We start from the raw sequence: 27,985 nt of genomic DNA on the forward strand, positions 1-27,985 counted from the left end.
AGCTGTACATTTAGGCCATGTGACCAATGAACGTGCCGTCATTGACCCAGGAAGAGGACACCGCCTGGATGCCAGGAGTCGAGCTCCCAAAGATCAGATATTGATGATGTCATCAGTGTTTTACTCCCGGAAAACCCCTTTAATGCATTGTAAAAATAAGAACTGCGGTGGAGTTAATTACCGAACATACATGTTTGCATTTTTTTAGGTCATTTTCAATGTCATTAATTTTATTCATTTGTGTAGTGCCAACATATTCCGCAGCGCTGTACAGAGGGGGTCATCACTGACATCAGTCCCAGTCCCCGTTGGTCCAAATTAACCAAAATGTATTTGGAGTGTGGAGGAAACCCAAGCAGACACGGGAACATGCAAGTTTTATGCCAGGGATCCGCAACCTTCAACACTCTAGCTGTTCAGAAACTACAACTCCCTGAATCCGCCTTTCACTAGAAAAACAGCCGAGTAAGTTTGCATGCTGGGGGTTGTAGTATTCACAGCAGCTGGAGTGCAGGAGGTTGTTGACCCCTCCTTTTAGGGTCCATTCGCACGTCCGTTGTTCTGGATATGCATAATTGCGGAACGGGTGCGAACCCATTAATTTCAGTGGGGCCCCAAAAGATGCAGACAGCACACCGTCTGCTGTCTGCATCTGTAATTCCATTCCGCGGCCCCGCGAAAAAAAGGTAGAACATGTCCTATTCTTGTCCGCAGTTGCGGACTACAATAGGCATTTCTATCATGGGGTTGGCCGTGTCCGTTCTGCAAAATGCAGAACGCACACGCCCCCGGTATCCGCGCAATCTGCGGACCACAAAACATTTAAGGACGTGTGAAAAGACCCTTATGCAGATGTTGCCCTAGTTCAGATTTGAACCCCAGGACCTCAACACCATGAGCCGCCGTGCTCCCCTGGCATTGCGACAAAGCTGAAAATAAAGCACAAAAACCATCGGAAAGGACATGATGCAAGTTGTAAGAACCGCATGGTGTACGAACACTCGGACTGATTAACGCAATTACGTAGAATTTTGTTATTTGCATTTTCTAAAGGAGTAAAGTACAGATGTAAAAAACGCTGTGTGTGAATATGCTGATGTCCATTAAGTCGCGGCATTGGTAGGACTACAGTATATGTAGCGGACATATATTGGAGGACTCACAGGGATTCTAGAGACACAGACCTATTTCTGGGCAGCAGGTTGTGCCCATGCCTGCTGCTCCAGGACAGACGCTGCTTGTCTGGGGTAAGAAACGCAGCTCTGCAAGCTGAGACACAGTGCCACTCCTTCAGCTCCGACAGTGAAAGACATCTTTGTCACATAGTAGATGGCAGAGACCAGCCGGGCGTCATCCAGCAGGGGAGAGGAAACTCGACCCTATAGACTGCAGTGTGAGGCGGTACGCTGATGAACACGGACGTTGGCACGGGAGAGATTTCTTCCTTACTGTATACTTACCATGTGTCTATGCTGAGAGAACTCCTTTAACCCCTTAATGACCAGGCCTGAAACGGGACCTCATGACCAGAATTTTGTTTCAAATTGTTAACTGATGATAATAATAAAACTGCATGTGAAATGTTCTAAATGGCGTACATTTTTGTAATATACTTTATTCATGGATTTTTTTATTTTTTTTTTAACTAAGCAAATTGGCACATTAGATGTAGTATTAGGCTACTTTCACACTGGCGTTTTGGCTTTCCGTTTGTGAGATCCGTCATGGGCTCTCAGAAGCGGTCCAAAATGGATCAGTTTTGCCCCAATTCTGTATGGAAAAGCATCCGCTCAGAATGCATCAGTTTGCCTCCGATCAGTCACCATTCCGCTTTGGAGACCGACATCAAACTGCTGCCTGCAGCGTTTTTCTGCCGCTTGACGAAACTGAGCCAAACGGATCCGTCCTGGCACACAATGTAAGTCAATGGGGACGGATCCGTTTTTTCTGACACAATCTTGCACAAAAGAAAACTGATCCGTCTCCCATTGACTTTCAGTGGAGTTCATGACGGATCCGTCTTGGCTATGTTACAGATAATACAAACGGATCCGTTCAAGTCGGATGCATGCGGTTGTGTTATTGTAACGGATCAGTTTTTGCAGATCCATGACGGATCCGCCCAAAACACGAGTGTAAAAGTAACCTTACACTGTCAGCAGTGTATGGGAGTACGGAATACACTGTACAAGTGGAATAGGGGCCCCAGCGGATGTTGTACAGGCAGGAGCACACATCAGTGCTCCTGCCTGTACCCACTCAGCTTGGCTAAATCCTGGTGTAGCGCTTCGGAGACCCTATACAGGGCTCTTTAAATTCGAAAAATAAATTTGTGCTGGTTTATTTTGTGTGTATTGCATACAGCTATGGGGATGGATTGGAAATAGTTTTTTTTTTCTACTTTGCTCTTTTTCCAATTTGTATTTTATTTTTATAGTTGGGTACATATCATAGGTCAGAAAAGACCTCCAGGGGGCCATTGTACATCCCCGTGGGTACTGGAATTGTTGCGGAAGATTTCCGCAGCAGTTAATCTAGAGGGAAAGCTGCATCGGCAAGTCAGCATCAACTTTCACCAACGGCAATATAAAAACCCCAGAATACTCACCTTCCTTGGCGCTTCTCTGGCTCCGCTGCTTGCTCCGATGCCAGTCTCTGTACAGCCCCACCTCCCGCGATGACGGCTCATCCCATGTGACCGATGCAGCCTGTGATTTCCTGAGCAGTACAGAAGGGGAACCAGGGAAGGGGAGTGTAGTAGTATTTTATTTTAAAAAGTAGGTAGAGGTGTTTTTTTATTTTTATTTTTTATTTAGGGCTTGTGGATGTTGCTGTGGATCTGCAGGTAATCTGCCGCCAAAACCGTAAAACAAACCCACCACAATTCCATGTCTGAAATTGACATGTAGCAGTTGGATGTGACATATACTCATGTCACTTTGCTGGTATTTTTATCTGCTACAGATTTTTCTGGTACGTGTGGACAAGTCCCTACAACATTTTTTTTTTTTTTTACTTTATTTTGTCATTTTACAGTGATTTGGGGTATCATTAAGGGACCCAGACATTAGTCAATGGCAGAGCTGATCTGGGTATGCTTAGACCTTAAAGGGGTTGTACCACAAAAAATATTCTACAGTTTTCAAACCAACCCCTGGATCTGAATTCTTTTGTAATTGCATATAATTAAAAATGTAGCCTAGCCACGGAGTTATTCAATTAAATGTATCTGTATAGCGCCACCTGCTGTTTGTTTTGTTTCTCATTTCTTTGTGCTGCTTACTGAGATGGTCGCACATGCTCAGTTTCATCCTTCAACTGCCTCCTGAGCTGTGATAGGGAGAACATGGACACACCTCCTGAGCTGTGATAGGGAGAACATGGACACACCTCCTGAGCTGTGATAGGGAGAACATGGGCACGCCCCCTGAGCTGTGATAGGGAGAGCATGGACACGCCCCCTGAGCTGCAGCAGAGAAGACACTCCCCTTGAGCTGTCAACTGATATAAATCTAGCAGAGCAATGATCGGGGAGATCTCTGGATCCATGTGAGGTCGAGGGCTGGTTCTAGCTTTGGTGCAAAGAGGTTGTCATGTCCTATATGATGTCCGATTTTAAATTTTTAAATTCATAATGAGATAACCCCTTTAAAACTCACATCTCTGCTATATTGGGCGACACTTGGAGATCATGTTAAAGGGCATCTGTCAGCAGATTGTACCTATGAAACTGGCTAATCTGCTGCGTGTGCACTTGACTGAAGGCATTGTGTTGAATGTATATTAGCAGGTCTATTACTATATTTTATTTGCTAGGAGGGAACAATTTGCCCAAAATGAAAGGAATATCTCAGTTGACTTCTGTAGAGGAGAGTTGTGGGCATGCGCTATTACCCCCACCCCCCCCCACCCCCCCCCCCCAAAAAAAAAACTTTCCTTATGTCTATTTACTCATAGGGTTGTGTCAGGACTATGATAACGCAAATTCACTATCTTTGGTTATACCTGTGTAGCTGAGTCATTATATGTTCTCATGTTTGATGAAGCTTCTTTACCATCTCCCTCAGGTGCCGCCATGCTGCCATTGCGTCGTATTTTGGTGACGAGAGGCCTCTGTGTAACAAGTCCTGTGACTGCTGTAAGAATCCCCGGGCAGTCAAGCAGCAGATTGAACATCTGCAAGGTTTGCTGTTGAACGGAAGAAGTAGAACCTGCATCCAGCAACCTGGTCCCGCTCCTGGACCATTTGGTTATGACAAAGAACTTTATGAAGGGGGCAGGAAAGGGTACGGGTTTGCCAGGTGAGTTCTCAGGTGAAAAGTAGGCTGTACAACTTTTTAGTACATGTGGGTGTGACGGAATTGTGTTTTGTCCCTCATAAACCTAGTACTTATATGCCATCTGCACACAGCGGCACTTTGCTCTTGACCGATGTGGATATTATTGTGGATCAGTGATGGCAGGCAAGCCATGGCATCAGTGGGCAGAATTATGTCGTTAGCAGCGTGGTCATTGGCACAATGTCTATGACAGAGATGATGAAACCATTATGTTGCAAGACCAAACCATTTATCCTCTTAGTGTTGTTTAGGCATGCTGTTTTTGTCTTTTAGAGGGTTATTCCCATTTTTTAAAGTGATGGCATATTGCTAAGGTATGCCTACACTTTAAGATTGGGACCCTCACCGATCCTGAGCATGATGGAGTTGCTTCAGCACTGCGTAGCGCATGTCCTCCCAAGTGTCAGGAATCGCCACTGTGCAGGGAAAATTTAAGAGGACACCACGCTAAAGAAGGCCCCTTCGTTCTCGGGATCGGTAGGGGTCCCAGGGGTTATACTACTTCTCACCATAGAGTGATAGGATATCCTAGTTATATGCCATCACCCTACAAGATGGGAATCCCCCTTTAATATCTTTGTACCTCCTCTATCCTGTTATCTGCAGGTGTGATGAGGACTCTGATGAAGGAAATGAAGATTCTGTGGACAATCACAAGCGGGAATGGAACAGCTTCTACCAAAAGCAGATGAATTTGAGGAAGGTGAGGGCGACACCTTATCTAGAATGCACAATATTAAAACGCTGGGCAGAACTGCCGCTGAAAACGATTGGTGGACAGTAAACTTAAAGGGGTTGTCTCATCTGGACATTTATGGCATATCCATAGAATACTTCATAAATGTCTGATAGGTGCAGAGTCCCATCTCTGGGACCCGTTCTTATCTCAAAAACAAGACCCTGCCGAGCGCTGCAGTGAACCCAGAGGTGGCGCTGCTCTCTTCATTCACTGTGGGACTTCCTAAAACAGCAAAGCACCCTTGCTCAGCTATTTTCAGAAGTCTACAGCAGTGAATGGAGCGACTTGTACACGCCACTGCAATTCACTGCAGTGTGCAGTGTGGTCCCGTTCTTAGAAAAAGGAACAGGTTCCAGGCATTTATAACGGATATGCTCTAAATACCCAGCTGGGACAACCCCTATAAGCTTTTCCACACCAGAACAGTAACTTTATGCATTTTATTTTTTTTCACAGACCAAAGAGCTGGAAGAATTCATTTTGCCAAGTAGGTCTACATTAATAAAATACTCCCCTCTATGTGCCAGAACAAAGAGCTGCTCTGGGGCACCCCAAACTTCTTTGTATTAGGGCTGTTTCACACTAACGGTAAAACAGATCTGACAGGCTGTTCCGGCCGGGGATCTGTCCTTCCCGAACGCAGCAGTTTTTGTCCAGCTGCTCCTCAGCATATTTGCCAGGTTGCGGCTGAATCTCCGACATTACAGTCAATGGGGCCGGACGACGAATTGCCGGCAGCGCACGGCTGCATTCAGCAAGGACAGATCCGACAGGCTGTTCCCGGCCGGAACAGCCTGCTGAATCTATTTTACCTTTAGTGTGAAACAGTCCTTACATGGACGACCATTCATTTGAGTGGTCAACGTGTAATCCGATCTTTTATTGCTGCTTTGGCTTATTTTCTGAATAGGGATTGTCATTATGAACCGGCTCCCTTTTATTAGCCTGGTTGTTGCTGGTTTCAAGATGAAAAACAAAGACGTAACAACTGCCCTTATAATAATTAGCTTCCATTAGCAAAGATTCCTATAGATGAGTGGTCATGTGACCCATCTGTCATTACCGAGGACTGCCTCCCATATGGGTCGGCGTCACTTGGTCTGACATTCTCCACTTTCCCCTTCCGCTCTGTTTTCCCGGTCTTCCAACCGCCTTGTGTACTATGGCGCCCTTTACCCACAAATTTATTGACGCACCGAAATGTCACCCCTCCCACAAGAGACCAATGATGTGCCCCATACTAGAGGGAGATCGCTCCCTATGACAGGGCATTACAGGTTCCTGAAAAACGACTTCACTTTCAGAATCACATGAACGCTCCTCCATTTGGATGATCTTTGTCTTGGAAACCAGTTAGTTCCTTCTTTACTTTTGCATTATCAAGGCCCCTTTACACTGACGGAAGAGGCTGACGATTGTCAGGAAGGAATCCCAACAATCGCCTGCTCGTCAGTGAAGGAGACCACTGCATTTACAGTATCCTCATACAGAATCAATGCCGCCTGCAGAGGCTGTTCAGACACCACAATCTGCTGCCGGTGAATGACGATTTAGGTGACCGCCAGGGACGTAGCTATAGGGGGTGCAGAGGTAGCAGTCACTATCGGGTCCAGGATCCTGAGGGTGCAATTTCAAGTTTCGCCTCAGGCAGCATGAAGGCTATGTGCTCCCCTGCTCTTGGCCAAAAAGCACTGAGGGAAGGGGGCCCAAGCTGAACTCTTGTACCAGGGCCCATGAGCCTTTAGCTACGCCCCTGGTGACCACACCAATGATCCTATTACCTGATGAGCAAGTGTTTCGCTCATTCATCGGGTAATCAGTGGCACCTTTACATCGGGAGATAATCGCTAACGAGCATCCGTACGAATCTGCCTGAACATCGGGCAGTGTAAAGGGGCCTTAAGAGCAGTGGTTGCGTCTTTCGTGCCTATGGACAGCATGTTCTGTGCTAGACTTTATTGTGCAAAATGTGTTGAAATGTTGTAAAATAAAGTTCTGGAGACATCCGCTGTAGACATTATAGGGTTAGGCCTCCTGCACACAAACGTGTGTGCCCTGTGGTCGTGCTGCGGCCCGCAAAATGCATGAACACCGTTTGTGGGGCAGCCGCAGCGGATCGCGGACCTATTCACTTTAATGGGTCCGTGATCCGGCTGTTCCGCAAAAAGATAGCACATGTTCTATCTTTTTGCGGAACGGAAGTATGGGATGAAATGCCACGGAAGCACTCCGTAGGGTTCCATTCCATGATTCTGTTCCGCACCATTCCGCATCTCCAGATTTGCGGACCCATTGAAGTGAAAGGGTCTGCATCCGTGATGCGGAATGCACACATGCGCAATACGGCCACGGGGCGCACACGTTCGTGTCCAGGAGGCCTTAGTAAATGTGTTTCTGGATGGTTTCAGACAGCGTTCTGTATTTCTTTCTGAGAACAGGCCAGGACTGTCCGCTTAAGGATGGAGCTAATGACAAAATACCCAAACTTACTGTTAAGGTAAGAATCCCTTCACTTGGCGTTATGCTTTATGTCCCTCTTTATTGGCCACGTGTATCTGAAGCAGACATCCCACTAGAGGCTTCTTAAGTTTTCTTAAAGAGCATATTCTTCTAAGAACTTAGAAATTACTTAAAAGCATAAGGCAGCGTGTCTTCCTCCTGCTTGTGGGATTGTCTCTAAGTTTTCTGCAGAGATCGAAGTGGATATAAATCATATATGCGGGAGATTACTGGTTTAATATAGACTGCTTTGTCTGTAGGCAGTTTATGTATTGACCAATATATACTTATACAGAGGGCATATTCACGTCACAATTCCTGTCCTATCCCAGTCTCCTTGTGATATGACTACCGATTTTTCTTTCCTTCCTCTTGGCTCGATGTATCCCGAGATGAGTGGCATGAGATGACAACAAAAAGGTTTGCATTACTCACAACGCCCGACAGAGTAATGCAAAAGTGTATGTTTTCAAAAATGGTCTTTGTACTCACTCGGCTTGAGCCAAGAGGAAAGGAAAAAAAGGAAACCTCATATGAAGTACTGTTGAGATCAGAGATAGAACCACAGGGGCAAGGTTAAAGGGATTGTCTGGGACTAACATATTGGTGACCTGTCAAGATAGATCATCAGTATCTGAGCAGTGGGGGTCTGACTCACAACACCTTGCTGTTTAAAAGGCCTCAGGAGAGCGCTGCACCCTCTTCCTCTTGTTGTCCATCGGTGACGAGGCCTTTCTGCAGCTCAGTTCCGTTCTAGTGAATGAGATTGGGCTGCAATACTAAACACAGCCACTATACAATGGGCAGCGCTGTCCTTGGTATAAAATGAAGCGTGATGGCCTCTTCAAGCAGCTGATCGGCAGGGGTCCCGGGATTCAGACCCCCACTGATCAGATTATGACCTATCCTGAGGATAGATCTTCAATATTTAAAGAGCACCTTTCAGCGGAATTAACCCCATTAAACCAGGCATAAAGCCTGGTAGGGTTGATCCTGCTTGTTCAAATGATACCGGTCTCGAGAAAATCGGTTGCAGCATTCCTAAGAAAGTAGGCTTTTATTCTTTATGCAAATAAAGGCTGGTCACATAGCTCAAAGCACTGTAGCCCTCATTTGCATAAAGAGTTTTAAAAAAGGGTTTTTTTCTTGGGAGTGCTGCAACTTATTTTCACAAGACAGCTATGACTTTAAACAGCAGGATCAACCCTACCAGTATGCCTAGTTTAATAGAGTTGATCCTGATGAAAGGCACTTTTTAAAGGCTAAGGACACCAATTTTTTTTGAATAGCATTTTACTGCTCATGGGCTAAAATCATTTTTTCAATTGGTCTTTTATTAAAAAATGTTCAGCCATTTTTGAGATACAAGGGTTAAAAATTTGTCCGTTTGCAGAGTATCGCTTCTCAGTCCAGTCTCATGTGAAGCCTTATCTCTGATCTCATAGACACTCATTATAGCTAAATTCTTATTATGGCTTAAATAGGTGTTTATGAGATCAGGAGAACAGAGATAAGAGCTACACATGAGCTGTCAGCTGACGGGACTGAGAAGCGATACTGGGTTTGTTAACCCTTGTATCTCAAAAAGACTGAAAATTTTTAATAATCATTATTTCAATCGGTCTTTATTAGCCCAAAATGAGTAAACACAATTGCCCCAAAAGTGTCCTTAGCCTTTAAAGGGGTTATCCTAGACTATAAAATGCTCCCCCATATGCCAGGCCCCTCACAATGAATATACTTACTTAGCTCCCCGCTCTCTGCTCCTCTTCTGGTCCCCACACCGCCACTGCTGCTTCTCCCCATGCGCGGATCCGGTTTCGGGGGGTTAGCAGCCAATGGCAGGCAGTGACGGTGACGAGCCTCCCTATCGTTACCCGCAATGCTAGGAGGGCTTGTCCCCACCTGCCGTTGGCTGCTCCCTCCGACGCCAGGTGTTTTCATCCGTGCATGGGGAGAAGCAGCAGCGTCGGTGTGGGGAGCTAGGTAAGTATATTCATTGTGAGGGGCCTGGCATATGGGGGAGCATTTTATAGTCTTGGATAATATCTTTAAAGGGGTTCTCTCACTTCAGTAAGTGGCATTTATCATGTAGAGAAAGTTAATACAAGGCACTTACTAATGTATTGTTGTTATCCAAATTGCTTCCTTTGCTGGCTGGATTCATTTTTCCATCACATTATACACTGCTTGTTTCCATGGCCCTTCAATTCATCAGTGGTGGTCGTGCTTGCACAATATAGGAAAAAGCACCAGCCTATGTGCGCTCCCATGGTCCCGGCCACCAGAGAGGCTGATGCTTTTTCCTATAGTGTGCAAGCACGACCACCACTCATGGATTGTAGGGTGGTCTGTAACCATTGAAATGAGCAGTGTATAATGTGATGGAAAAATGATTGCAGCCAGCATAGGAGGCAATATGGAATATGCCTTTGAGTTATATCATTTTATTTGCTTCCCCAGAATCCGCAGGAAGTAGTAGAAAGCATATCCTTCAATTTGTTTGCTATTTACCATGTTAAGGCTATATCAAGTCCTTTCGTTTGATCTTCTGAGATGTCAGTGTAGTGAGCAGTGTATCAGTATAAATGTCTCCTGTGGTGATAGGCTCGGGAACACTGTCTGAAGATGCTGGAAGAAGCCATCAGTAAAAATGTCCAGGCGACCAATACTGCCGATAGGTGAGTAGATTTTCTGATGTTCCTTAAAGGTTTGTCCCACAACCATACACCCGGAAAGAGTAGTGTGGCGCTTCTTCAAGGTGTATAGTAATATGCTGTGTGCTGGTGGACACGCATGCTCAGTCACCTCCTCCACAGCCCGATGCTTGCATCCTATATGCCCTGTTTGTCAGGGAAGTAACAGAGCTTCTGCAGTAGCATGGCAGCGGAGCTGAGGAGACCCCTTCTGCAGGGAATGTTAGAAGGGACTGCATTGTCAGCTGCCAGAGGGGGAAGAAGACCGATTCTGTCCAGAGCTGACCCCCAGCAGCACAGATTAGCAGCAGCACCAATGGGGACACATGGAGATTTGGTAGGGACCCTGTAGATTACTTTGACAGCCTTTCAGGACTTTTGGTATGAAAATAATTCATAGAACAACCCCTTTAAATTGCAATGTGCATATTTTGTGTATGACTGGATGGGGAGGAAAATATGTAACACGGCTGCAGTGTAGTGCTGCATAAAATGCAATTATTCACTTGATCTATATATGATCTTTCTCACTGCCATCGATGCATTCAACCCAGAATGGACGTCTCTTCTTCTGCTGTGGACCTAGAATATGAAGTTTTCCGAAGCAGTAAAATGGGCAATCTTTATAAAGCGGGGGTATTGAAAAAGGTAAGAATTGAATCTGAGCAGTGAGAGTCAGAGGGCTGGTTTTGGTTGTGAACACATAACCTGCCCGCTTTTGTCTATGGACTGTGTCTGGTATTACTGCTCAGCTGCGATCACTGCAAGGCTATGGACACCTTTGACATTAAAGAAAGTTTTTTACATGCTGTATGCTTTTGGCCATGTTGAGTAAAAAAAAAAGAAAAAAAAGTTGCAGTGAGTTTCAGGCTGCAATCTTCATTCATTTCCAGATCCCCCTGATATTCTGTTTGCAACCTGCTCCTAGTTCCAGATTTTTCTAATGTGGATGTGTCCCTCCAGGCAATCTAATATATAAAGCTGAGTGTATGTGTGTGTGTGTATGTCCGCTAAAGGAATCCGCACTGTTACATTTACAATCACAAAATTTGGCACACAAGTACATCAGGTGTCCGGGAAGGTTGTAGACCAGGTCTCAGCTCTCTAGGACGTACCGTTCCTGAGATGTTCCCAAAAAATGCATTAGCCAATAGAAGCCTGGTCACATGTCCCTTATCAGCCAATAGAAGCTCGCAGGCCCTTAGTCTCCACATACACAGTTTTACACCAGGTTTCCATAACAACCCAGACATTTTTCTTCACTGCTGTAGGAGAGCTTTAAAGGAAATCTGTCACCAGGATAATCGCTATTGAAGTAAAGCCATGGCCTAATAGCACTTAGTACCTTATTTCCAGATGTGCCTTTGTTCTAGCAATAGATGTTTTAATCCTCTGAAAATCTAGTTTATTTGGTATGCAAATTAGCCAGTAAGGTGCCCAGAGCGGCGTCACTCTTGCAGGAAGGAGCCCAGACACGCCCCCTGCCACAATGTGTCCACCCACCCCTCCTACATCACATTCAAGCCATAACCGTGCCCCCCTTTGAGGGTGGGCTTGAGCACAAGCAGGAGGCGTGTCTGGGCTCCTTCCTGCAAGAGTAACGCCCCTCTGGTCACCTTACTGGCTCATTTGCATACCAAATAAACTGGATTTTCAGAGGATTAAAACATCTATTGCTGAAACAAAGGCACATCTAGAAATAAGGTACTAAGGCCATGGCTTTACTTTAATAGCAATTATCCTGGTGACAGATTTCCTTTAAAGGGGCAGGGCGCTGTGGATGACACTGTTAAGGGAGCGGAGTGCTGTGGAGGTCACAGTTCAAGGGGCAGACGGACTCAAAACCTCCGCCCCATGTCCCGCTAAACCACGCCCCAACCCTGTTAGATCGTGCCCCCTCCCACGCCGCACCCGATGGGGATTGAAAGAATGAAGGTAAAAATCAACTTCTGTCAGCTGCAGGGGAGGGAGGGTGATTTTCTCCCTGCAGCTTACACTCAGACAGCACAGTGCTGCTGTCTGAGAGTGAGCTGTTCTAAAGGACATCCATGTATCTGTCCAGGCCCTGCGCCGGACGGAGGACAGGGAGTCAAAAAGTCGTACTGTCCTGCCTAAAACCGGACCTTTGGCCACCCAAGGGGCAGGCTGCTGTGGAGGTCACAATTAAGGGGATGGTCCGCTATGGAGTTTAATGTTAAGGGTCAGATTGCTATAGAGGCCTCTGTTAAGGGGGCGGGGTGTTGTGGAAATCATTGTTAAGGAGACGGGGTACTGTGGAGGTCACTATTAAAGGGGTGGCCGCTGTGGAGGTCTCTTAAGGAGGCAGGGAACGGTGGAGTTCACAGTTAAGGGGACGGTCTGCTATGGAGGTCAATGTTAAGGGATGGGGTGCTGTAGAGGTCACTTAAGGGGGAGGGGTGTTATGGAGGTCACCTTTCAAGGGAACGGAGCTCTGTGGAGGTCACTGTTAAGGGGTCGGGTTATTGTGTAAATCACTGTTATGGAGTCAGGCCACTGTGGAGGTCACTTATAAAGGGGAGGGCTCTGTGGAGGTCACTGTTAAGGGAAGAGGGAACTGTGGAGGCAACTATTAAAGGGGCAGCGGAGTACTGTGAGGTCACTGTTAAGGCAGCTGGGAACTGTGAGGTCACTATTAAGGGAGCGGGGTACTGTGGCAGTCGCTGTGGAGGTCTCTGTTAAGGGTGCCGGGAATGGTGGATGTCACAGTTAAGGGGACTGTAACCTATGGTCAGTATTAAGGGGCGGGTGCTGTAGAGGTCACTGTAGAGGTCACTGTTAAGAGGGCAGGCCCCTGTGGGGGTCACTGTCAAGGGCGTGGGTGGCTGTGGAACTCACTGTTAAAGGGTCAGGCTGCTGTAAAGGTCAAAGTGAGGGGGTGGGCTGCTGTGAACGTCCCATTTTAAGGAGACACGGCACTGTGGGGGAGTCATTTTTAAGGGGTGGGGTGCTGTGCAGGTCACTGTTAAGGGGGCGGGGTACTGTAGCTGTCACTGTTAATAGTGTATACTGTTGATATCTTTTAACAACACACACACAAACTTTAAATTAAAAAGATGAAATATACCCATGCAAAGCTGGGTCCTTCTGCTAGTACATACTAAAATTGAGGTCTGTGTGTCCAGGGTGCTGCTTTCTTCACTAGTACTTATGTGTTAGCACAGCTCAGAGGGAATTTGTCAGCTCCAAAACAGCCCCCAAACTAGAGTAAGTAGTGTATAGTGTAAGTGACGCCGACTCACTTGCATTCTGAGACTGTGCTCTGACAAACCAGCAGTAAAATGCATTGAAAGGAGAGAACTCAGAGGAGTCCTCTCAATGTACTGCTGGTTTATGGGAGCACAGCATTAGAAAGCAACTATACACTATAAAACACTAACTCTAGTTTGGGGGGTGTTTCGGGGGTGACTGATTCCCTTTAATTCCTGTAATGATTTATACTCATGAGGGATCTCTTGTCTGTTGCCTACTACACTCACCGCTTACAGAGTAGGGGGTTCTCACCCTTCTCTCTACACTGATAAACAGCCTGCACAGTTCACCCCCTCCCTCTACAGACTACTGTGTGTATGCTTTCCTCCCTCTCTATACTTTGATGGTTTGGATGCTTTCTCTCCTCTCCCGTCTATGATCTGCCATGTACATCAACCTCCTCCCCCTCCCTGCAGCTACATCGAACACTGAGAGAACAGACGCAGCCAGGAGCAGTGTGCCTTCAGATGTATATCAGAAGCAGCAGCAGAGCTAGCTAGGACATTTTAAAGAAGACTATTTGGAATGTCTATTAATTTTGCATTTAGGAAGCAAATTAACAATGTAAAAAATCTGTGCAAAACGTGTCCATAGCCTTTAAATAGGGCCTACCTGTGATATCAGGCACAGCCATGAACACGAATGTGCTAATTCTAGAGAAAATTTCTACAGCAGTCTTTTTATACTATCACTTTTGGGGGAATGAGCAACCTCTCCACTGGCGAAGACCCATTGAAGCTATACGTTATGTTCATAAGTATAATAATGGGGTTCTGGCATCAAATGAACCGATAAAGAACTCTCTTTTCAGGTCTCCGAGATAAATAAGGCTTCAAAGGATGGTCAGCCATATGTGGCACTAGGGTCATGTAACACTACACAGAAAAGTGAGACTAACGTGGATGCACATGAAGATGGATTTGTCTCTGCCTCTCAGCTGCACATGGTAAGAGCACTCAAGCTGAACTGATCTAACTGACCGATCGGTTGGTACAGCATATGTTGCATTGAGGACAATACTAAATTTCTTACTTTGTATTCAGTTTAAACGCAAGAGAGTGGGGGCGCCATCACTGTTCCAAACTGCATCAAGTTTACTCCAAACGACGATGCCAGTTCCGCAATGCACCCAGTCCGTTCCTAGCTCCATCAAGCTGAGTGGACATAACCATTCTAGCACATCTCCTGAAAAAACTGAAAGTCCCAGTAAAAAGGTTAACAGCCCAAATAAGAAGTCTCAGCAGAGCAAGAAGAAGCTGGAGCTGGCCTCCGCCGCTGCCAAAGACTCACAGGACATTTCTAAGTTTTTCTCATCCCAGAGTAAATCAAAATCCTCAACTATTGCCCAGAGTTTAACAAAGAGTGACAGTCCCGGTCATGACGGTTGTGAAATGCATGAGGCCTTCACCCCAGACTCTCTAAATGGGCTCCAGGGCAGTAGTAAAAAACTTGATGGAAATAAACAGGATCATAGTAGAGAAAGTCACGTCTCGCAATCAGGAAAAAGTCTTCTTGTTGAGGACATCTCAATGAAACAATCATCAGACACAAAAAAGGACACACAGACTGGGAAAAACAGTATTAGGAAAAGAGGCTTGGAAACTAAAGATCTGCAAACCGCAGATGCGCTAAAAATGCCACCACTACAAAGCCAAGAGCGTTTAAAAGACCCTCAGGAGGAATCACAGGTGACCCATGAGGTGGCCCAAGAATTTTCCCTAAAGCATAGTAGGTAAGCCTGGTTACAGTTTTACTAGAAACTAATATATTAGCTAACTTATTTAGAAAATGGTCAGAAGGGTTAATGCTCAGCCTGTTTTCTTTATAGCGGCTCCAGATCTCCAGAGGCCGAGGAGAACGACTTTGAGCAGCAGGTTAGCCATTTAGGATCATGATCTAATAGTATAAAATGCTATTATCATATTATATTAAAGGCTAAAGACACCTTTAGCATTTTTTATTATTGCATTCTAATCATTTTGCAATAAAAATAATTTTCTCGCTTGTATCATTGGGGGGACACAGGACCGTGGGTATAGCTGCTGCTGCCGCTAGGGGGCGACACTAGGCTAAAAAGTGTTAGCTCCTCCCGCCGGCTATTTTCCCTCCAGCCTGGAGAGAGCATATCAGTTTTTAGCTTGGTGTCGTAGAAGGCAGACCTCCCTGGTCTGCAGGGTCTATTCTGCTATTTTTTATTTTTTGTTTATTCCGTTTCCTTTTCAGGCTGGGGGAACAGGGCTGCCTGGTCTCCCTGTTCTGCCGGGGACCATGGCCTGGTCGGCTTCCCTCCCAGTCCAGTTCTCCCAAAAAGAAAAAGAGGACCAGGGCAGCCTTGCTCCCCAGCCTTGCTCCCCTGCTTTCCGCCAGCCAAGGAGTCACCTGGATCCGGCCCTCCCGCCACTTCGGTGCCAGCAGCTGAAGAGGTGACCCTGCTGGACCCATCGAGGGAGGGTAAATAAAAGTGGAGAAAGATGGAGTGAGTAGGCCGGATTGGGTGAGTATTCCCCACTGCCCGCTCCTCTCCTTCCTTTTTATTCCTCCCTGGGGCCCAAATGTCCTCCTCCCTTCGGGTTTGGCCCTGGCTCAGGGGGTCTTGAGGTGGCATCTCCTTCTGGCGGCCGCCCGGAAGTGTAGTTCAGGCCACCCGCCCCTCTAGCCCTGGTCGGGCAGCCTCCGCTCCTTCCGTTCTGCTTCCGGTTTTCTGTGTCAGGAAGTGCATCGCGGCGCAGCTGCCGCAACTAATTAAGCTCCCGATCTCTGGGCCTTCTAGGCCACATTTTCTCTGGACCCTCCCTCCGCCCCCTCCGCTTGTGGGGTGGGGCCCTCGGCCACCGGACACTCCTAGGAGGGCGGGGTTGCCTCTTTTTCCCGCGCTGGCCCTGGGAGAAGCCAGCATTCCTCTCCCTCTTCACCTTGGTTGGAAGAATCAGAAGAATTAATTGGGGGACATCAGGACCTGGTTCCACCTGCAGCTTTTCTGGTAGGACAACCCTATATCCCTCCGGCTCTTAGAGCAATGTCCGAACCCACCTGACACCCGCCCACCACCAGCCCCCACCCACTATGCTTGCGCTAAATGCGAGCTCAAGTTTCCTTGCGGCCAGTCGGACTCCCTGTGTACCGCATGCCGTGCGCCCAGACCGGCCCTAGTCATCCCTCCCGAGCAGCCGCACTGCATCTCTGACCGTGTGGAACTGGATTGGGCCCTCTCCCAGGCAGTAGAGGACCTATCAAAAGTTTCCCAATCAACCCTTTCTCTCATGGGTCGATTGGTAGACCAGTCTTCACCTGCGCATCCCGTGCCTTCCTTGTGTAAAACGTCAACCTGGTCTTCCTTGTACACGTTCACCAAGTTCTACCAGGTGCATACCTTTGCATCGGCAGACGCCGCTCTGGGCTGCAAGGTCTTAGACTCCTGCAGCTGTGACTTCCATGGGAGTGTTGTTTCTCCCTCCCCGTGGACTGCTTTGGGATGTCCCACGGTCCCATGTCCCCCAATGATACGAGTGAGAAAACGAGATTTTTGTGGACTCGCCTGTAAAATCTCTTTCTTGCAGAGTTCATTAAGGCAGACAGCACCCATCGGTTATTTTTGTTTCTAATTTTAAAATAACAATCACGGTCAATTGACCACCAGATTCCTTTAGGGGTCCTAACTTCTATATAATAAAACTGCATACTTTATTATTAATTATTTAAAACTTTGAACTGAAAAGAACCAAACGTGTGATTAAAACGGTCAGGGAGAAACAGGGGACAGTTGTTAATTTCACTAATAGCAGCAGTAACAGGGTCAGTGTTTTATGTCGCAACACTGTGCTATTTATTAAACGCTTTTTTTTTTTTTGGAAGGTGAATTGTGTGGTGTTATTTTATCCACAACTTTTTTTAACACTATATGTGTGTGTGTGTGTGTGTATGAAATTCTTTGACCAGATACACTGTGTACACTGCCTTTTCTTATTGTGTCAGATGATTTGTGGAGTGGATTTTTATATATATATAACAGTATCCTGTGGAGGCGAGATAAGGCTTGCAACAATGCTCCTGAATGCTACAATAAGTTAGGTAGTTTTATTTTTTTCCCTTCCCACATTGTTAATTAAGAATACAATGTGGTAATAAATGTATCCGCTCAGGCAGCAAAACTGCTTTCCCTGACGGTATAGTAGTTGATGTAATAACTAAAGGAGCTGATCCCCTATCCCATGCATAGACATTCAAACTGTAGCTGAACTCACACACTGTTCACTTTACTTACACATTTCTCATTCAAACACACTGTTTGTTGTATATGTCCCTATAACCTTTCCCTGCAAGATGGTAGTTTGCGTCCTTTTGCTCAACCCTGTCTAAAAACTGACGGACACTACCCCTCCCGACATGTTTCACCGCATGTGCGGCTTCGGTAATTAATACTAAAGTATGTCGTTTTATTATATATCAGTTAGAACCCCTAAAGCAGGCATCCTCAAACTGCGGCCCTCCAGCTATTGTAAAACTACAACTCCCACTATGCCCCAGTGTAGGCTGATACCTGTAGGCTGTTCGGGCATGCTGGGAGTTGTAGTTTTGCAACAGCTGGAGGGCCGCAGTTTGAGGATGCCTGCCCTAAAGGGATCTGGTGGTCAATTGACCGTGATTGTTATTTTGGATTAATCCAGAGGGTCCCAACAAGGGCCCAAGAGTCTAGTGTTTCTAATTTTGCCGCAGGTGATGGCAGTTGATTTCCTCCGTTTCGGGTTCGGACCCATTGGTTATTGTTATGTTATTTCATTTCTGATTACTTTTCCTCCTACTGCTTGGGCACAAACTGATATGCTCTCTCCAGGCTGGAGGGGGTATAGCCGGCGGGAGGAGCTAACACTTTCTAGCCAAGTGTCGCCTCCTAGCGGCAGCAGCAGCTATACTCAAGGTCCTGTGTCCCCCAATGAACTCAGCAAGAAAGAGATTTTACAGGTGAGTCCACAAAAATCTAGTTTTTTTTCCAATTGGTCTTTATTAAAAATTTCAAAGCAGTTTTTGCACTACAGGGTTTAATTGAGAGTGTATCTTCAGACTGTTCCTTCATCCAGCAGAGCCGCCTGCTCAGTCTGTAGCCCTTTTATTTGAACTTTTGACAGCTCAAAAATACTCATTACACACTGATAAGAATATGGCTTAGGTAAGTGTTGAGCTTTAGGAGATCACAGATAAATGATTCACATGAGCCACAGATTATACCGTTATACTGGAAAGTGGCTGACAATTTTTAATAAAGACCAATTGTAAAAATTATTTTTTAGTCCAAAATAAGTTGAATGCAATAATAATTTTTTTAAAAAAATTGCCCTGAAGGTGTCTATAGCCTTTAAGCCTTTCACGGTCAAGGACTGACTTGCGTAATATTTTATGACTTTACATGACCCTAGTGTCACTGCAAAGAGTAGAATCTTAGCTTTTAAATAAGACCAACCTCTAGCTGTCATATACAGGGGGGCAGCACTTGTTTGGTGGATTGTGGGGATCTTTGCTCTCTTTGCATTCTGTGAAGATGTGTACATGCAGACATAGACATAAGGGACGTGTATGAACTCTGCACAGCCTGAACTTTTGTAGTAATACCTTGAATATTTCACTTTTGGCAGGAATCTCTGGAACCAGCACATAAGAGGCAAAGAAGAGAAGAAAAGTCATACTCCGTCATGTTCAATCCCGAAAAAGGGAATAGCGAGCAGCGGAAAAAGAAGGTGACCTTCGACCCAAACATCTGCCAAGAAGACAAGGAAGGTACAGCTAAAGTCCTCCAGCCACCTTTGAATAAAGTGGTCACCCTAAAAGAGACAGCTGACATAGTGGTAAAATACTTGACGCCATTCTTCCGAGATGGAAAGTTTGCATCCAAAGTAAGTGCAGCTTTACAATTTTATTCTATTAAAACAGGCATGCTTAACCTGCGGCCCTCCAGCTGTTGCAAAGCTACAACACCCATCATTCCCTGACAGCTTAGTTATTATCCTACAGAAGGGCATTGTGGGAGTTGTAGTTTTACAACAGCTGGAGGGCCGCAGTTTGATCATCCCTGTACTAAAACTATCTGTATCGATCTGGAGAATGTATCCTTCACAAATAAAATCACCTGATGTGTCAAGCTGTATCTCCAAAAGCAAGCAGGGTACATAGGGTACATAGAAGAGAGATCCAAACCTGCAATCATAATGTTATTTCTCCCTCTGCAAATCTCTTGTAAGACTACATCTTCTATATGGGATATCCTTTGGGTTAACATTGTAAAAAAGGTTGTAGGAGAGCGGAAACTGGTTCAAAAGATTAGATAGATTATTAAAGGGGTTTTCCAGAACCTGTCCTAAGTAATCAATATCAGGTCTGACCCCCCCCCCCTCCCCCACACCACCGCCACTCCAATGAGCTGTTTCGTGGAGGTGTCAGAAACTACACAGCGGACGGAAGCAGAAGGAACCAGGCTGTGCTGGTGTATCTCCAGCTTAACTCCCATTCAGGTGAATGGGTGATGAGCTGCAGTACACTGGTGCCGGAAACTACACAGCGGACGGGAGCAGAAGACTCCATGCAGCGTGTAGTGGCTGTGCCGGTGTATTTCCAGCTTAGCTCCTATTCAGGTGAATGGTAAGTGAGCTGCGGTACACCAGCACCGGAAACTACACAGCGGACGGGAGCAGAAGACTCAATGCAGCGTGTAGTGGCTGTGCTGGTGTATTTCCAGCTTAGCTCCCATTCAGCTGAATGGTAAGTGAGCTGCGGTACACCAGCACCGGAAACTACACAGCGGACGGGAGCAGAAGACTCCCTGCACTGTGTAGTGGCTGTGCCGGTGTATTTCCAGCTTAGCTCCTATTCAGGTGAATGGTGAGTGAGCTGTGGTACACCAGCACCGGAAACTACACAGCGGACGAGTGCAGAAGACTCCATGCACTGTGTACTGGCTGTGCCGGTGTATTTCCAGCTTAGCTTCTATTCAGGTGAAAGGTAAGTGAGCTGCGGTACACCAGCACCAGAAACTACACAGCGGATGAGTGCAGAAGACTCCATGCACTGTGTAGTGGCTGTGCCGGTGTATTTCCAGCTTAGCTCCCATTCAGGTGAATGGTGAGTGAGCTGTGGTACACCAGCACGGAAACTACACAGCGGACGAGTGCAGAAGACTCCATGCACTGTGTAGTGGCTGTGCCGGTGTATTTCCAGCTTAGCTCCTATTCAGGTGAATGGTAAGTGAGCTGCGGTACACCAGCACCGGAAACTACACAGCGGACGGGAGCAGAAGACTCCATGCAGCGTGTAGTGGCTGTGCCGGTGTATTTCCAGCTTAGCTCCCATTCAGGTGAATGGTAAGTGAGCTGCGGTACACCAGCACCGGAAACTACACAGCGGACGGGAGCAGAAGACTCCATGCAGCGTGTAGTGGCTGTGCCGGTGTATTTCCAGCTTAGCTTCTATTCAGGTGAAAGGTAAGTGAGCTGCGGTACACCAGCACCAGAAACTACACAGCGGACGGGAGCAGAAGACTCCCTGCACTGTGTAGTGGCTGTGCCGGTGTATTTCCAGCTTAGCTCCCATTCAGGTGAATGGTGAGTGAGCTGTGGTACACCAGCACGGAAACTACACAGCGGACGAGTGCAGAAGACTCCATGCACTGTGTAGTGGCTGTGCCGGTGTATTTCCAGCTTAGCTCCTATTCAGGTGAATGGTAAGTGAGCTGCGGTACACCAGCACCGGAAACTACACAGCGGACGAGTGCAGAAGACTCCATGCACTGTGTAGTGGCTGTGCCGGTGTATTTCCAGCTTAGCTCCTATTCAGGTGAATGGTAAGTGAGCTGCGGTACACCAGCACCGGAAACTACACAGCGGACGGGAGCAGAAGACTCCATGCAGCGTGTAGTGGCTGTGCCGGTGTATTTCCAGCTTAGCTCCCATTCAGGTGAATGGTAAGTGAGCTGCGGTACACCAGCACCGGAAACTACACAGCGGACGGGAGCAGAAGACTCCATGCAGCGTGTAGTGGCTGTGCCGGTGTATTTCCAGCTTAGCTTCTATTCAGGTGAAAGGTAAGTGAGCTGCGGTACACCAGCACCGGAAACTACACAGCGGACGGGAGCAGAAGACTCCATGCACTGTGTAGTGGCTGTGCCGGTGTATTTCCAGCTTAGCTCCCATTCAGGTGAATGGTAAGTGAGCTGCGGTACACCAGCACCGGAAACTACACAGCGGATGGGAGCAGAAGACTCCATGCACTGTGTAGTGGCTGTGCCGGTGTATTTCCAGCTCAGCTCCCATTCACGTGAATGGTGAGTGAGCTGCAGTACACTGGTGCCGGAAACTACACAGTGGACGGGAGCAGAAGACTCCATGCACTGTGTAGTGGCTGTGCCGGTGTATTTCCAGCTTAGCTCCCATTCAGGTGAATGGTAAGTGAGCTGCGGTACACCAGCACCGGAAACTACACAGCGGACGGGTGCAGAAGACTCCATGCACTGTGTAGTGGCTGTGCCGGTGTATTTCCAGCTTAGCTCCCATTCAGATGAATGGTAAGTGAGCTGCGGTACACCAGCACCAGAAACTACACAGTGGACGGGTGCAGAAGACTCCATGCAGCGTGTAGTGGCTGTGCCGGTGTATTTCCAGCTTAGCTCCCATTCAGATGAATGGTAAGTGAGCTGCGGTACACCAGCACCAGAAACTACACAGTGGACGGGTGCAGAAGACTCCATGCACTGTGTAGTGGCTGTGCCGGTGTATTTCCAGCTTAGCTCCCATTCAGGTGAATGGTAAGTGAGCTGCGGTACACCAGCACCGGAAACTACACAGCGGACGGGTGCAGAAGACTCCATGCACTGTGTAGTGGCCCTGCCGGTGTATTTCCAGCTTAGCTCCCTTAGCTCAAAATACTTTTAGCAGTCATTGAACATTTCTAGAGTACATTCTTTTTTTTCTTTTTTATTATAGGACTTATTTAAAGGATTTGCGCGGCAGCTGTCTCACCACTTAGCGGGGGATAACAAAACACCGCTGCGAAGAACTGGTAAGTTCTCAACTTTCTAAAGGAACATAGCTGGTGGACATGAAGGGTTAAAATAGTAACCTACTTTTGTATGTCCTTTATATGGCCTGCAGTCTAAATGGCTTCATAGATAATCATGTGACATGGAATAGTCTGACTATGTGCAGACCCCTTATTCTAACAGTTCTGGAGCATCTGTTCTTATGACTTTATGATGTGACATTCCTTTATTATTCCTCCTAGAAGTTATAAATGAACAACTACTAGTGTGCAGTGAAGGTCCAGCTGGATGTTACCAGTTGGGGTTGTAGAGCGTCTCTACATGGTCCAACGCCGGCAGCACTGAATGGATGGTGTCAGACTGTGCAGGGGCACACCCCCACCTGGTAACACCCATCTGCACCTTGCTAGTAATTCTTTCATAAACTTCTAACTGGTATAATAAAGGAATGGCACAACAGAGAGTCAGAAGAGTAGGTGCTCCAGTCCAGAAGTATTAGATACACGTAGTTACTGGAACAGACATGTCAGGAGGTGACAGCTCCTATTTAATAAGAGCCGATTGCAGTGCATTCTGGGAGATAGAGATGCTTGGTGGTCTCATGTGATGAGCTGCTGCTGCCCACTGAAAGGAAAGACAAAAGTCCCCCAGATAATGTGAGTAAAGGGTGAAAATGCATCGGAGAGCAGCGATTTCTGCATTGACATACGTGAAATTACATTGCGCATTACTCAAGATATTTTTTTATTAAATTTGTGGGACAACCCCTTTAAAAAAAAAAAAAAAGTATCCATATTTTGTGTGGTATACAACACTGTTCTGCCCTAGTGATGGAAAGCGGACAAAACTTGTGTAAATAGTCTCAAACTGCAGGTTTGTAACATTTGAACTGCGTTTGCGCAGAAATTGTTGCACATACTGCATTTATACGTCACCACTTTCTGAAAAAGGCGACCCCACCAGATTTATCATTGTTTACACCAGTTTTCTGGCGGACTGAAATCTATGCCGGCTAAAAGCGGGCACAGATTTCATTCTAGATGACTGTCGGAGGATGCATGTTGCCACAACACACATCCACTGTTTAGCAGTACAGCCATTGAAATGAATGGGGTTACACAGCATGGAGAATGATGGAAAACCCCTTTAAATTCTACCTAAATCTCGTGTAATATGCCTTTATGCAGGATGCCTCAAAAGTAAGGAAACACCCGTATGAAATGAACACTGTTAGCCAGTTAGTGATCCAATTTTAGACACGAGCTGTAAGGGAGGAGGAAACCTATTTGGCCATGTCACCAACATGGCGGCCATCTTGAATGCCCCCATATGAATTTCAACTTCAGTTTTTCAAATAGAAGGCAGGTGAATGACCCATTAAACCAGTAGAAACGTTCACCTGTTTACATTGCGTTATTTGTTCTCCGTGATTTTTCTCTGCTGGAGCATTGTAAGGGATGGCGTTAGCCCAAGCAGAACAAGTTGAGATCCTAACTTTTTCCGGTTGAATGAAGCACACGTGTCAACTGCACTGTGGGTGATGGACATCCTGTTTGTGTGGGCTTGGTTGAAATCTTCTATGATGACCAATGTATTTCGTTCACAGGAAAAAAAAGACAACCTCAATATGTTCTGCTCGGGATACCTCCATCCCTCACATCGCCTGCAGAAAACATCACTGTTTTAACATGAGAATAAATAAAGTTATGTTTAAGGCCCCTTTCACATGGGCGAGTGTCACGCTGCGAGTCCGCAGCGCATCACCCTTCCTGACCTCCCAGCACTGCCGTGGTCGCATAGCCTTATATTGATTTATGATGCTATGTTACCCTTAGAGGTCTGGAATGTATTGGATAACACTGACATAATGCTGTCAGTGTTATCCAATACATGTCAGAACTGTAAGGGTTACATAGCATCATAAATCAATATAATGCTATGTGACCCAAGCAGTGCTGGAAGTTCGGGACGGGTGCCTCGCTGTGGACTTGCAGCGTGACACTTGTTTGTCTGAAAGGGGGTTTAAGAGGTTTTCTGAGATTTTTTTTTAACTGATGACCTATCCTCTGGATAGATGTGTAGAAAGGAAGATGGCTCCGGCAGCATGTAGCAGTATCAAAATTTCTTTATTCGTACCTCCAGACACAAATGGCAACGTTTCGACTGTTCACCAGTCTTTATCAAGCCTAATGACATCAGTGTTGGTAGGCATATATATACCCCCCCACATTAAAAAACACACCCCACATTCCATCAACATAGCCAATTAATATATAATGGAAAAAATCTGTGCAAGTTGCTACTCACTGAAGCCGGCATGGCCTCCATCTCCGTCATGTGCGCCACGGCTTGCTGTCACCTCCAATGCGCAGTCGCGGCTCACCGGCTTCGCATACCGGAAGTGTCATCAGTCACCATGACTACGGCCGGCACTGACGTCTCCAGCCAATGGGCTGCTAGAGGCAAACATTGTCGTCATCGCCTGCGCGACTCTCACGTGACATCCCGTATGGTGCGCACAACCGTGCGTCAATCTCATGGGTCACATGGATAGCGCAGCCAATGGAGACACAGTGCAAACACCGGAGTCATGGTAACCGCAACGCCGTGATCAGCGCAACTTACCATAAAGAGATGTGCATAATCCATATGATAACATGTACATAGTCCATGTACAAAAGTGGCTGGATCGATATTATCAGATCAAGGCCACATTATTAATAGACAATCAAAGTATGTACATGTACATATCAAACGGAGGTGGAGACCATGTACAGCACAGCATCCCGCAATCATGCAAGATCATTGTGTACAATACATTCTCCAAAATATCACCCATCGGATGTTATGAAAGGCATTTTATCATACAAATCTAAAAATCTCTATGTTAGGGATGTGTTAACACATATAAAAAATTAATTATAAAAAATTAATGATGATGTCCCTATACTGAAGAGGACCATACAGCGACCAACATCAGTCGACGGATGTGACGTTAAACTCCAAGTTTAACCCGTAAGGTTGAAGGGATCTAAGGGTGTGGATCCACTTAAGTTCCTTTTTCCTAAGAATCACCTTCCTGTCACCACCCCTTCTCAGATACCCAACGCTGTCAATTACTCGAAATCTTAGTTGATTAATAGCATGTTTACAATCGATAAAATGTTTAGCAACCGGTTTGTCAATGGCTCCTGTTCTTATGGTGCTTTTATGCTTAGTGATTCTTTCCCTCAGTTCCATTGTGGTTTCACCCACATATATTAGGCTACATGGACACTGTATCATGTAAACCATGTCTGTGGATTTGCATGTGTAGTGTCCCTTAATCTTAAACCGTTTACCACTATAAGGATGAGTAAAACCATCGCCTCTCATGATGCAACTGCAGTTGCAGCAGGAGAGGCAAGGGAAATTACCATTCTTAAGTGGTACTAATCTTGTCTGTTTGTCTATGTCCTTACCCCCTATATCCGCTTTGACCAATCTATCGCGTAAATTGCGGGTCCCATGAAACGTGGGTCTACATTGGTGAGGAAACCACAGAAACAAGAGACTGCCCGTATCCCGTTTGTGTCCATCTTTGGGGGTGACAGCAGTAATATTGCTGCCATCCTACGTCAGGATTGGCAGATCCTACAGAAAGGATTGCCAACAGTTAAGGAGTTCTCTGTCCCCCCAATGATGGCATACAAACGGACCCGCAATTTACGCGATAGATTGGTCAAAGCGGATATAGGGGGTAAGGACATAGACAAACAGACAAGATTAGTACCACTTAAGAATGGTAATTTCCCTTGCCTCTCCTGCTGCAACTGCAGTTGCATCATGAGAGGCGATGGTTTTACTCATCCTTATAGTGGTAAACGGTTTAAGATTAAGGGACACTACACATGCAAATCCACAGACGTGGTTTACATGATACAGTGTCCATGTAGCCTAATATATGTGGGTGAAACCACAATGGAACTGAGGGAAAGAATCAATAAGCATAAAAGCACCATAAGAACAGGAGCCATTGACAAACCGGTTGCTAAACATTTTTTTTTAATCAGATAATTTTTTTATTATCAAATTTTCCTTTTTCATCATCAAATGACAGTCAAATCAAATATCCGGTCATCAAAAGACATCATGTACAAAAGGTAAAAGTACAAAATATTACATATGCACATTTTACATAATATACATCCTATGACCAAAAGGCACCGCAGGAATATACACATTAGATCTAGATCTTTATTTATCTAATTGTTTTCTCCCTCAACAAACATCCCTATAAACAGCCCCCCCCCCTCCCCTCCCAAACTTTCCAAGAGCAGGACATCATTGCAATAAGAGCATAACTACCTCCAAATTCCTTGTCTCCTCATTCTATCGGCACCAGTTCGATTGAAGTCAATAAACATTACAGGCTATGAGCCCCAAGTAAGTAAACTCCCATACAGACATGGCACTCAGTCCACAGTCACACATCACACATCATACACCACACATTCCACCTATCACCAGGATGTACACAGTCACTTCCCCAGATCAGCCTTACCGGGCAATCAAAGCACTCCTCGTCAATGCTAGCCAAGGACTACAGCATCCCGACCTATCTATCCAGCTACCCCAAATAGCCTCAAATTTAGTCAAGCATTTTCTTTTCTGGTATACACCCCTCTCAAGACGCACTACCATATTCATTCTAGCAACATACTCCGGTACTTCCGGGGGTATCCCCTGTATCCATTTTGCTGCGACAGTCTTCCTCGCCTGATAAAGCATCCTTTCTATTCCCGTAGCTACTGTAGACTGCAAATTTTCCTCTGGCAGTATTCCCAGAATACAAATTTTTGGATCCATTTTAAATTTAGTACTATGTACCTTATTAACAAGATGTAGTATTGCCCTCCAATAAGAGGTCAATGAAGGGCATGACCATAACATATGCAGAAGATCAGCTTCGGCGCTGCCACATTTCGGACAATTGGGACTATCCCTGCAACCCACTTTATGCAGAAATACCGGAGTCCTATATACTCTGTGCACTAGATACAGCTGGGAGAGACGTGCCGCCTCACTGAGAGATAGATCGGGAGTAAGCGCCACTATCTCTGACCATTGCGCATCTGTAAGCCCACCCAAATCTTTTTCCCATTGCTGCCTACATTTTAGCGGGTATCCCTTAAGAAAATCTTCTAGCAAGGCCTGATACATCACGGAGATTGCCCCTTTCACCGAACCAGCAGCCACCACTGTGTTCAGCGCATGAGTGGACGTAAATACTATTGGGGCCACTTTAGCCTGAGCGTCTAGTGCATGCCTGAGCTGAAGATATCTATAGAACTGCGAGGAAGGAAGCCCAAACTCCGAGCACAGCTGTTGATATTGCTTCAATACCCCGCCTGAGAAGATATGGCCCAAATTCCATACTCCC

General features: G+C 46.1%; 1 protein-coding gene across 1 annotated transcript in view; it reads left to right on the forward strand.

Annotated features, from left to right (window-relative positions):
• The window catches only part of RECQL5 (RecQ like helicase 5), a 103,701-nt gene that overhangs the window by 68,218 nt on the left and 7,498 nt on the right, over window positions 1-27,985 (forward strand). The window contains exons 9-19 of the mRNA XM_044299224.1: window positions 4,068-4,301; window positions 4,947-5,043; window positions 5,536-5,566; window positions 7,518-7,576; window positions 10,186-10,259; window positions 10,829-10,922; window positions 14,356-14,490; window positions 14,588-15,276; window positions 15,373-15,418; window positions 19,172-19,429; window positions 22,508-22,583. Of these exons, the coding sequence (XP_044155159.1) occupies window positions 4,068-4,301; window positions 4,947-5,043; window positions 5,536-5,566; window positions 7,518-7,576; window positions 10,186-10,259; window positions 10,829-10,922; window positions 14,356-14,490; window positions 14,588-15,276; window positions 15,373-15,418; window positions 19,172-19,429; window positions 22,508-22,583 (1,793 nt within the window). The remainder of the gene's footprint in view (window positions 1-4,067; window positions 4,302-4,946; window positions 5,044-5,535; window positions 5,567-7,517; window positions 7,577-10,185; window positions 10,260-10,828; window positions 10,923-14,355; window positions 14,491-14,587; window positions 15,277-15,372; window positions 15,419-19,171; window positions 19,430-22,507; window positions 22,584-27,985) is intronic.

Source organism: Bufo gargarizans, chromosome 6 (genome assembly GCF_014858855.1).
Source record: "Bufo gargarizans isolate SCDJY-AF-19 chromosome 6, ASM1485885v1, whole genome shotgun sequence".
Lineage (NCBI taxonomy): Eukaryota > Metazoa > Chordata > Amphibia > Anura > Bufonidae > Bufo > Bufo gargarizans.